Source organism: Ciconia boyciana, chromosome 1, assembly GCF_034638445.1.
Source record: "Ciconia boyciana chromosome 1, ASM3463844v1, whole genome shotgun sequence".
In the NCBI taxonomy this organism is placed as follows: Eukaryota; Metazoa; Chordata; class Aves; order Ciconiiformes; family Ciconiidae; genus Ciconia; species Ciconia boyciana.
This window is the reverse complement of record NC_132934.1, coordinates 8,080,538-8,092,882: the sequence shown is the minus strand read 5'-3', so window position 1 is coordinate 8,092,882 and position 12,345 is coordinate 8,080,538. Positions and strand designations below refer to the sequence as shown.

The window sequence follows — 12,345 nt, the reverse complement described above, 5'->3', positions numbered from 1 at the left end:
CCAGGGGGAAGAAAGGAGGGAGCTGTAGTTCCAACAGATGAATTTCATCTGTGATGGTACTACTAGGTACTGCTGTAGTAACAGTGATCTTTATTGGCATTTACAGTATTGCCCAAATGCTAGTGCCTGATCCCTGATAGGGGAGCCCATCCCTAAAAGCTGTGGCGGAATAAGATGCCAAGGGCTGATGTCCTGTGGATCTTTACTCAGCCTGGCTCCAATAGAACCCTTCTTCCCTCTAAAGAGCTGGGCTGTCAGGCACTGTGGTTTCATTTATTCCAAGAAATAACTGAGCCAGTATGAAATCTCCACAAGAACAACATTGTGTTGTTTGCATTATTATCATTAGGACATTCCTCTACCACGTGCACAGATATCCTTTAGTGGCACTTCTAGTCCTTTTGCATGACAGAGATACAAAAGCGGAGAAAAGGCTATATTCATGACAGAAACGAGCAGAGAACTTAAAGGAGGGACTGTTTGCTTCAAAATCACTCTTCCTGTCTGAAAACATTTTAACTGCCGTCCTTACAAGTAATTTAACGCTTCTGCAGCAGGATGATTAGCCAGGGAGAAATTCTCTCTTTTGACTTCGGGTATTCAGTGGCACTTGTTGAATCAGTTGCAGTGTTTCTCCTGGGCAATCAGTTTCCCTTGTGAGTCGCATCAATCTTTCACTCAGAACTGGGGGAAAAAAGAACAAAAGAGATCAGAAGTGGTTATTTTTCCTTTATGTCATTGACTAGAAATCCAGCCAGTGAAGTCCTTCCCTGCAGAAGAAGTCAATGAACTGTGTTCAGATGTATGTGTGATGTGTCCCTCAGGGGTCTGTACTGGGACCAATACTATTTCATATCTTCATCAATGATACAGACAGCGGGATTGAGTGGACCCTCAACAGGTTTGTGGGTGACACCAAGCTGAGTGGTGCAGTTGATTTGCTAGAGGGAAGGGATGCCATCCAGAGGGACCTTGACAGGCTTGAGGAGTGGGCCCATGTGAACCTCATGAGGTTCAACAAGGCCAAGTGCAAGGTCCTGCACCTGGGTTGGGGCAACCCCTGGTATCAATACAGGCTGGACTGAGAGCAGCCCTGCAGAGAAGGACTTGGGGGTACTGGTGGGTGAAAAATTGGATGTGAACCGGCAATGTGTGCTCGCAGCTCAGAAGGCCACCGTATCCTGGGCTGCATCACAAGAAGCGTGGCCAGCAGGTCAGGGAGGTGATTCTGCCCCTCTACTCTGCTCTGGTCAGACCCCACCTGCAGTGCTGCGTCCAGCTCTGGAGCCCTCAGCACAGGAAAGACGTGGACCTGTTGGAGTGGGTCCAGAGGAGGCCACAAAAATTATCAGAGGGCTGGAACACCTCTTCTATGAAGAAAGGCTGAGAGAGTTGGGGTTGTTCAGCCTGGAGAAGGGAAAGCTCTGGGGAGACCTTACTGCAGCCTTTCAGTGCTTAAAGGGGGCTTATAAGAAAGATGGAGGGAGAGTTTTTACCAGGGCTGGTAGTGACAGTACAAGGGGCAGTGGTTTTAAACTGAAAGAGGGTAGGTTTAGATTGGACATAATGAAGACTTTTTTTTTTACAATGAGGGTGGTGAGACACTGGCACAGGTTGCCCAGAGGGCCTGTGGATGCCCCATCACTGGAAGAGTTCAAGGTCAGGTTGGATGAGGCTTTGAGTAACCTGATCTAGTGCAAGATGTCCCTGCCCATGGCAGGGAGGTTGGACTAGATGATCTTCAACGGTCCCTTCCAACCCAAACCATTCTGTGATTCTATGATATAGGGGGTTGTTAGCATCGTACAGCTCAGGTGGACTAGAAAGGGGAGGTCCCACTTCTCCTGCCTCCTTCCTATTGCATTCCCATTCTTTTTTGCCTACGTTGGTGTTTCCCTAACCACACATTGAGCAATCAAAGCTATTTTGACTTTAATTAAAGAGAAGAATAAGCAAGTTAGAGAAGAGAAGCCTATTTGCTCTCCAAGGCTGATGGACTCTGGCTTCCTGTGCAGGCAACGATGGGCAGTAGTCGTAATTCCCACAGGAAGCACCTGCGGTGGATGGCCTGGGTACAGCCAGATTGTCCCCAGGCCCTCAGTCATTGATAAGGTTCCCATTGTGTCAGGTACTGTATGGATTCAGAAAGGAAAGATTATTTCTACCTTCAGAGAGACCGTAATTGTTGCAAATTGGGCACTGGCAATGTGTGGGGCTGTGTTGACTTCTCTGGGAAGCCCTCAGTTGGTCTGATGTTCTTGCTGATCAGACTACAGAGGAAAGTATTGCTAATGCCTTTCATGCAATGGTTTTGTGAAGTTGTTAACATGGAAAAAATTTGGAGGGTGTGATTACTTTAGGTGCCTTTATACTTACCAGTTAGCGCTGTTTCAAAAGCATGTGTATAAGAATACCGAAATTGTCATTTTTTGTTGCGTGCTTCCCCATCCCATTCATGTGACATTTATTCTCAAGGATTACAAATTCCTTGAGCTGGGACCAGCTTTCTTTTTTTGTTTGCCAGTCATAATTGGACACTGGGCTCTGAGAGCTCTGACCAAGACTACAATAGCAATACTAACAGTAATAATATTTTTTTCTATTTCTGCTCTTGTTTATTTTTTGCACACCTCTCAGTTGCATGATGAAAATCAATTGCATCAGTTTCACTCCATTTATAATTTTGTATTTTTGGTATAACATTGCTAGGTCTGCTGTAAATATGGAATTAAAGATAATGTTGACCCTCTATGTACCATTTTTACAAAATATAAAATTGGACCTGTAGGATACATCTTTTTTCTTAGTAATGGCTTTTTTTTAGTAGCTTTATAAAAATTCTATTCCATCTGGTTTGGCAGTATGAGAACTGTAGAGATTTCCGCAATGGTAGGACTTCTATCTTTCATCAGTTTGCCTGCAGCCTTAGGAGCCTGACCAAGAGGCCACCAAATGACCATATCGTCAGCTCTCTACTTGTACCATATGGAAGGCAGCATTTATAAGTGCCTGCCACATCTGGAGACTCAGTTCAAAGTACACTATTATTTTTCTGTGATGTTTTTGTGTGAAATTCTTGAATGGAAGAGTCCGGTGCAGACCATTTCTCTGGGATAGGCTTTTATAAGTAGTAACTATGGTATTACTGTGATATTTATACACACAAATGACTTCTGACTGATAAACTTGTGAAACAATGAGTTGGAGTCTGTTCTCACAATCCTAGATTTGGCCATTTAAATGCTTTTTGATAAATGGATAATTTGATGTATTTTGTTTATAATCCTCTCCAGTCTCCTCTTCTCCATTCTGGTGGCACATTTCAAAAAGACGGTGTCTTTTTATTTCAGTCTTTACAGAAAAATACTGCACTGCTAACCATGTGGATAAACTTCCTGGTCCTAGGGACTGGGTCCAGATTCTTCAGGATCAAATTAAACTTGCAAGAAGACGATTAAAAAGAGGCTCAGGTATGTATAAAAATATAAGGAAAAACATCTGAGTGTAAGATTAAAAGCTTAGAGCCTTTGTATCCACAGAAGTGTTTTTCTTGTTGACTGTAGAGTTGCACACATTCACTCCATGAAGATTAGACCTCTAAGATTTTAGCAGGTTTCTGTGTGAAGTACGGTGTTTCCTTATGTTTGGTATGGTAGCAAGTTTAGGAGCTGTCTTTGCAGCCAAGTTAACTTTGAGTCTTTCTCCAGTGTTGTCTCTAACCCCTTTCCGTTAGCACCCAAACTCTTCTTCCCAGTGTTTGATGAAATCTGAGTCCTAAACTAGCTGATTCAAACAGGGTTGCAGGTAGAAGTTTTTTAATTCAGTGTTACTTGGTCTGACAAGCCAGTCACGGTACTGTTAAGACATAACCCAAATGATCTTTCCTTCTGAACTATATGTGTCTAGAAGGATAGATGGGCTTTCTCACATTCTTTGTGAAAGAATCAGCATCGCTGCAGCAAAAAAACCCCCACCCACCCTGATTGTGCCAGCAAGGTTCTGCAATACATGGGAGGGAGCTTGCCATGAGTAACAGGTAATGTAGGTAGGGTTTTGCAGCAAAGCTGCTCAGCTTGGGCTGGGATAACCTGCATGCTTGGGGCTGGGACCAGCCTGCGGTGAAGGCTCAGCACTAAGCTTTCACCCCGACAGCACGCAGCTGGTGAGCTCTTAGCTCCAGTGACGAACAGCAACCTGCAGTCTCGAAATCCCCAGTAGAATTCATGGGAAAGCAATATCACTGATTAAGAGACGTGTAATTACTTTATAAACCTTAAATAGTCTCCTTCCCATCTTCATGCCTCCTATCCTAACAAGGGGTTTTCTTCATACAAGGCTTCACTTACTCTTCCTCATCCTAGTGTTTTCTTAAGGCTCTCTCGTGGTCGTATTTCTTGCCCATCTCTCCCTCAGAGCATCTGACACCGTTTTCTGAGGCACATCACTTGTGCCAATGTCCTAAACACAGTCCTTCACCGTTACCATATTTAGCTGCCTGCCGTTTCCCCTCTTCCCTTCTGCCCATCACCACAACTAATGCCTGTTAGCATCCGCGGGTTGATGGGATGGGAAACCTGATGGCTCCGCAGGGGATGCTGGTGGTCCCCATGGCTACGGGGGGCTGAGCGAGACCGCAGGAGATGTCCTCTCCAGCTCCCTGTCTCAGAGAGCCAACGTTTTCTGTCCAAAGCTGTGTCTCTGAAACACACACTTAGACTGGCATCTGAAATAATTCTCCACAATGTTATTAATGCCAGGAGGGAAAGGCATAAGACTGAGGAAAATGAGAAACACCCAGAGACAGAAATAACATAGGGGGAGGAAAAAAGTGCAGATTATTCAGTAGCATAAGCTTCCCTGAGTAGAGAAGCAAACCAGCACTAGCCTTAAAAAGGGTTTCTTGTGCATGTTGGGGGAGGGAGGAGAGAGGGATACAAGATAATCTTGCTAAAGACAGCGTCAGATTAGTGATGTTGTACAACAGGACTGCTTTCTGCCCCTTCCAAGGCTGCCTCTCCCCCCCCAGGACAGGAGGGTGGAAGTGGGATGCCAGGCTTCGATAAGGTGAAAAGTGCAGTGCGGGGTGTGGGGAGCAGAGGGTCCTTGGGCTGTCTGCAGAAGATCCCTCAGGAAAGAGGATTGACCTAATTTTGTTTTGATTTTTATTTTCTTTCATCCTTTTTTATTTGCTTTTCTTCGTGCCTCTGCAGGATATTAATTAAAATGACAATGACGTTCAGCTTTTGCCTTTCAAATGGGGCCACCTCCATCTCTGGTTCTGTCTCAGGATGGGAGAACATAAGCAGAGGATACTGTCTCTAAGCTAGCAAGACTATGAAGAAAAATAAGTGAAGCTGAGTATAGTGTGACTGAATAAGATAGGCTCCAATATCGGTCTCTGCCTGCAGAGGGAAGGTAACTCGTTAACCGGTATGTGGATGAGTAGTGAGCAGCAATGTAAATAGCAGCCCCTCAGGTTTATTTGCTGCAAAAAAGTACACAGTACCTAGACTGTTAGAAAAGCTCTTTTTTGTGTTGTTTAGTTTACTGGCCATTCCCTGAAGTGCACCAGTTTCTTTCTGACGAGACCACAGGCAGACATGCTCTTTTCAGTCTAGCAGGAGTGATTGAACACACCACCGTGGCCACCTGCACCTTACCGTCCACTGCCATCTTCACTGGTGGCTGAAGCTAACCCAACCTGACCTTGCACTGAAGCAAATGAGAAGTTTCCACAGCCTTTGTGACAGCAAAACAGTAGGTAGCTGCAGAGAGGCGGGAGCAGACAGCTGGTTGCAGTAACATCTTCATCTTGTTGGAACAAGATTTGTTAGTACTTGTGCGTTGCAACTGTGAGCTTCTGATATGAGGGACATAGAGCTGATCAGGCGACAGATCCATCTAGTCCTGTGTTTTGTTTCCAACGATAGCTGTTAGCAGATGCCTGGGGAGGTCTGTAGGACCAAGGGAAGGATGTTGTGATGCTTGCTAGCATAGTCTCACAGCCCTCAGCAGCTTTATTCTGATATAAGACTGGTTCTGTGGGAACTGTGCACATTTTAACTATTCATTGTGAAGCGATACAAAAATTGTTACAGCTGTGTGTAACTTCCAGAGACCAAAACAGGAGGGGAGGGCAGGCATGGAGGGAGGCTTGATCTGCTATGGGGAGAAGGTGTCCCAGGACTACATGTTGCAAAACTTAGCTTTTGAGAATCTGAAAACTACAGGAATCGCAGCCACTGAGACATGGGACTCATCACTGTTCCAGCTGAGCTCTTGAGCTCTTCCAGTCCGTGTGTGGCCAGTGGAGCAGAGGCTGAGCCCTTCAAGCGGGTGTCCTCAATGTCCGTACTCCCAGGTCATTCTCCCTTAGTTTTGTCTCTGCTTGCTCACTGAAACACGCTGGCTAAGTTTGTGGGTGTAGACTAAGGTGCCCAAAGAGCAAATCTGAGCCAGCGTTAAGCTAAATTCACCTGAGCCAATGTGTCTCCCTGCTGCAGGCTGATCACTGATCACACTGGTTTATCTACATGGGTTTCTGGTTTGTCGTAATGCGCAGGCTTTATATGGAGAAAGCTTAAGATGATCCATTTATTTTACAGAAGCCACAAGACAACTTTTTAGTCACCACTGAGTTGGGCTAAATTTTAACAGCAGAAGTATTTAAGAGAGGAGGGGTAGGCTTTCCATCCTGCTTGCCTTCCCCTGAGCCATTACATCCTCTGATTAGTTTTTCATTTCAAACCAGGCAGTAAGACACAGCATTCATGAACAGTCCTCTCCACTTTATCCTGTGAAACATTATTTCAGTCTGATAACGTAAATCCTGCTCTAGCTTTCAGTGATATTAATAATTTCAGAGAATCCTAGCAAATGAGTGGAGTGGATCTGCTTTTCGTACCTCTTTCTGTAGGGTGTACTCTCCTGAGTGTTTCCAAATTAAACAAAATCATGATCACTGGATCATAAATGCTGCCCAGCTTCAACCTTATTTATCAGGTTTGGCTCATCTCCTAGAATTAGGGACAGAAAAGCTCCCTACTTGGAAAGCTAATCAAAAAAACACTTACAAATTCTGCTTTCTAGAAAATAGTTCCCCTGTGTAGATTTTGAAAGGTTGTTATCCTAAGCCAAACAAAAATTCATTTAAGTTCTGAATCAGTGACAATATTTTTCATAGCTGGAAATATTCTTTTTTTAATTTATTTATTTTGCTTTGGCTTTCTCTTAGTTCTTTTAGATTATTGCCTGAGATCTGAGACTTGGGTAGGTTTTTTTTTATTTGTTAGATCTGAGAATAAAGCTGTCACTGCCATTAAATTTTTATTGGCCTTGTTCAGTCTTTTCAAAATTTCACAAGTTGGCTGTCATAAAGGGGAGAAGAGACTGTGAGGTTAATGTTACAAACAGATGTTATAATTAAAATTAAAGGGTATGATAATATTCTTCAGCCTTGACTACTGGTCCCATTTCATGCCAACAGCACAGCATACTGCGGCACGGCTTCATAGTGCCAGATCTGTCTTCTCCCAGCAGAGAAGCCGAACCTTTTTGGCTGCTGGGATGGGATCCAAAGTGGCCCTGGAAGGGAAGAAGTCAAAGGAAAAGGCATGTGCATAGGTTTCCTCTCTTAAAGTAGCGTGAATTACGATGCAGATTGCCTTGTAATTTATGGTGGCGGGTTTCCCACGGCATGGTCTTTTCACCCTGCGAAAGAGAATATGGGTAGGTGGCTGGTGGCCTTGCCAGTGGCAGCACAGAGGGAGACAGTCGACCATTAGCATGGAGATCTTAAAACGGGTAAAATCAGAAGGAACTGACTCGCTGTTCATGTCACCTCTGTGCCAGGCATAGCATCCAAGCCTTTTGATTACTAAACTCTCCATCCATTAATAAGCAGCAGGTCAGGGGCCACACATCTCTGGCGGTAAGTTCTTCCTCCCTTTTTATGTTTTGAAGAGCCTGTAAGCCATTATTCTGTAGCAGCTGTCCATTGCATAGACAGGAAAGCTGATACTGTATGAGTAATACTCCCGAAGTACACGGGGTAAGAGCTGTTCATGCAAAGTGATTGCCTTGTGCGTATCCTGGAAGGTTTTGATTGCCCTGCTCCATAAAGGAAAATATGGCAATGTTAGAAAACATGCTGAAATTTTTCAGGCAGGATTAATTGAAATAAATTACATGCCATGACGCTTCATCCTTGAATTGTTGTTTAAAATAAACATTACCTTGTTGCAGTGTAAAATAGTGGGAACAAAGGAAGAAAAAATGCTTACCTTTTTTCTGGAAATATGCCTTTTCTCCCACGTCCTTGTTCAAAATGCTGCTTCCATTGTTTCGTATGAGGTTTTTTTTGCTTTGTATTTCTCTTCATCCTTCTGATTTCCCTGGTTTCTGGTTTTGATACAATATCTACGTGTTCCCTGATCAGGCTGATTTTTTGCTTAGCAATAGATATTTTGCTTAGCCTGATCAGGCTGATTTTTTGCTTAGCAATACACACAGGACCAGGAAAGATGTAGGATGCGACTCTAATGTGGTACTTTTGTGGCCAGTATCTTAGATAAAGATGGCAATATTAAAATGAGTAACTGCTGCATTCATCTTCCCAGCCCTGAGCATACATGTATTTCTGTCCAAGGAGCAAACCAGCAGGTGTACACTTAACAGACAAACGCGTACATCAGAAGCTAAACAATTTTTTTTGGGGGGAAAGAAAAAAAATTCTAAGGAAACGACTACTAGGATTGTTTTGCAAGAGCTACTGAGCTCTATCTACGCAAAGGACAGAAAAGAGGCCCCAAATTCCCACAGTAGGATCTATTCCTGCTTGCCTTGTCTTGCAAGCTGGGTCAAGACACGTAAAGTTTGGCTGGCAGTCTCTGGGTGCGGTTGTCAAAGGCAAGCCTTCTTTCCTGCTTGGAATGACATGCGAGAAGCTGGTGGTTTACATCCATGTTAGGAGGTCGAGGCGTTTGTCATGACTTTGTGTCATACTTCACCTGGAGCTGCGGTTACGCATCCAGTTTCATAAAACAAAGTCAGGCAGCTACTGAGAAGAGTGAGTAGGCTCTGTGGGCATCTGCTGTGCTCCCACTCCATTTCTGGTGCGGGCACAAGCCAGACATGGTGCTGGCACATCGCCAACATGTGGCGATGTTGTCTGTTTTTAACTAGATCTGATCTTGGTGACTGTCTAAATATTTGTCCCGGCATGAGGAACAGGAATGGAACAATTGGTGGGGAGCTGGACCTCATCTATCAGTTTTGTGCCAGATTAAAATGGCCAGGTAACTTCGTTACCAACAAAGCTGGTTCTGCAAAGTTGGAGACTCAAGTCTTTATCTTCTGAAAGTGAGGTACTTCCTAGCTTCCATTTGTTTCTTTCTGTATTACTGCCTTCCTCTGAGTTTTAGGTAGGTGTAAGAAGAGCAGTTAGGCAGAAAGGTAACGACGTCTCTTGAGCTACTTCAAGAGTCGCTGCTGAGATTTCCAGAAAACCTATGACTTGAGTGGACATCCTAGTTGGCACCAACCTTGGTACAGATAGAGGGAAGACTTTCCAGCCTATTGCCAGCACTCATGTCTGGCTTCTCCCATTTTCACAGCTTGGGTCCCTTCAACCCAAGGGGCCAGTTACGGCTTCATGTCTTGTATGCTGAGTAGCCATGCCGCAAAATCACTTGGTGCAGCTAGTTCATAACATAGCTAGAAGTTGGCCTCAGACTGTCACTCCAGGTGTTCTAAGCTGTGTATGTCCTGTTGGCTGTTTCCCAGCTGCTCATTTCACTGTGCTGTCTCCTTCCTTGCACATCCAGTCCTTCCATGGCTGTGAGTTTGGTCCAGATTCAAACCAGCCTAGGTAACCTCTTCCCATTTATTGAGCCACCCGTTCCTTCCAAAATTCAAGATTTTCACAGTAAGCTGTACCAAGCACTTAATTTGTTTCTGCTCGGTGTGCCACCTTCTCACAGAAAGTGGAAAAAGGTATCGGTTCAAGGCACAGAGTCACTTGCAGGTCTGTGCCGTGTACTTGTCAGGGCTCTCCATTAAACCTTCCATGGGAGGAAAGCTGCTTAGTACTAGGATTTTTCATTTTCTTTAGTTCAATTAATTTTGCAGAACTGAGTAGAGAGCATATAGCTAAAAACTAATCTGACATCCATGCATGTGGGGGAGAGAGAGCAACCTCTTGGTCAAGGGATGGATAGCCAGGTGTTGCTGGAGGAAGGAGACTAATGTAGATCAGCAGCTGGGTTAGTTCTTCTTAGGATATCCTCATAAAGGCAGCAACTCAGCATCCTCGTGTACAGAACGGGGATAAAGATGACCAGGACAGCTGGCTTAGTTTCAAGTGGGAGCTGAACTAAGTTGCTCAGTGCATTTCTAGCCTTGGTCAGATTTGATCCCTATGGATATCGTGCAGTGAATGGGTGTGAGTAGATGTATATCCACCACACTGACCATGTACAATGTAATGGGCTGGTCCTTTAGGACCACACCTAGTTTGCTTAAGCACTCTGAAAGATCTAATTGTGTTTCAAAGGCCTTAAATATCATGCTGCAGTGCCAAAAGACAAAGGTAATAGGATTTTGAATAGGGCTTGTGTAGGTTAGGCACCGATTTCCTGTTACATGCCTATAACTTACTCGGGGTTCACATGCACACTCCAGGGTACTGCAGTCTAACAAGTCACTGCACATCTGCTGAGCCAAATTAGCTATCTTTATGCATACCCTTGGCCTCTGGCAAATACGAGATGAACAAATTAGGCTTTTAGCCTTCCTTCACCGCAGGCTAAATTAAGTCAAATGATCTTGCATAAGCTGTAGGTTGAAAGCACGTGTGTATACATACACTGTAATTGCCTGTCTACCTGAGTGGTTACGTGCTTTTTTAATTACGCTGGGTGCCCACCTGCATCTTTGAAGACATTTTGCCCTCGTCAGTCTGTCCCCTGCAAAACGAACTTGCCTGTGGTCACGGGAAGTTTCGGTGCAGAAATGGGGGGTATTCACCCTTTCCCCCTAGGCATCGGATAATGGCAGCTGTCGGAGGGTGGAGTACCAGCCTGAAAGGCTCTTCCTCCAAGGACCGCTGGGGACTTTTCTTACGTGATTTTATCAAATGATCACAACTCCTTTTATCATCCGGATATCCTGAAAGCTTAAAAAGAGCAAGTGTTACTCCATGCCATTGCTGGCACAACTGCTTCTTAATACCCAACTCCCTCTTCTAAGTTTGCATTTTTATTATATGACCTTTTCCTCCAAGCAGTGAGTTTTTAACTGAGCTATAGCAAATTGCAGCTGAGGAAAGTAGATAGAAAATGCAAAATCACTCTACAGTATGTAGCTTTTTAATCGCATTCCTGTATTCAGTAAAAGTAATGAGATTTCTTGTTTATATTTGTAATCAGCAGAGGCAACTGACTGTGATGAGAAGCCGGACATTTCTCTACTACAAACAGGTAAAATGCATTAAAATTTTTATCAGCTTCCAATGTGTGTGTTTGTTTATTTATGGCACAGAAGCAGTTTTCAATAATCCTGGCGTGCCATATACAGTCAGGTAATTGCACACAGGACCCAGCTACCTTAAGTTTTGAATGGCCTGTATTAAAAAACAAATGCATCAGAATCTTACAATTTCCCTCTATTTCATATTCATAAAACCTCAAGGTTCATGGTAGCAGCTAAGCTAATAAGGCCAGTAAGTTACCCTTCTTATGCCAGATAGGGACTTGCGCTCATCCCTGGTTTTACTGGGAGTTTTTTTGAATTCTTAACAGAGTTATTGGAAGGGACAAACACAATAATTTGTATTGTAGCATCTGTTCAGTTGTCCAAGGTATTAGCAATAATATCTTGGGTTCACAGAAGGATTGCAAAGATATTTATATGGTAGCTAAGCGTTGGTTTACTTTTTCTTGAAGTGCAGGCACCCTGCCTTAAAAGCCTGACAGTTGCTTAGCTATGCAGCTGTGTGGACTAGGAAATAAGATTTTTGCACCCTGTTGCACATAGTGTTGAAATCAAGACAGGCTGAGACTGAAATTTGAAGCACCCTCTCCTTAAGAGTCAGTCCATCAATAGGTGCCCTAATGGTAGGAGCTGAGCTGCCATCCTCTGAAAATCCAGTAGGGCCAGAGTCTGGGGAGACGGTCATATCCCTGCATTACAGAGTCATTTCCCTGTAATTTCACCAAGATGCTGTCTGTTATCCTGAAAGCCAAATTAAAAGGAGGGAAGATTTTGAGCAGACAAATAGGGTCATGGATTATGGTTCATCTTTATCATATTCCTAAGGTGTAACAACAAAGGGTGGTTGGAGATCAG

The 12,345-nt window shown here is 44.0% G+C and overlaps 1 protein-coding gene across 5 annotated transcripts in view; it reads left to right on the top strand.

The window, feature by feature from the left end:
• Positions 1–12,345, top strand: part of BEND7 (BEN domain containing 7) — a 46,040-nt gene that overhangs the window by 29,438 nt on the left and 4,257 nt on the right. Inside the window, exons 7-8 of one of the 5 annotated variants that reach the window (XR_012041863.1) lie at positions 3,331–3,470; positions 11,427–11,477. The exons of 1 other annotated variant lie outside the window; for it this stretch is intronic. Coding sequence is in view for 3 of the 4 variants with exons in the window: in XM_072858104.1 (XP_072714205.1) it covers positions 3,351–3,470; positions 11,427–11,477 (171 nt within the window). In the remaining variant the exon portion in view is untranslated. The remainder of the gene's footprint in view (positions 1–3,330; positions 3,471–11,426; positions 11,478–12,345) is intronic. 3 more of the 5 variants (XM_072858104.1, XM_072858113.1, XM_072858127.1) reach the window with 3 other exon arrangements.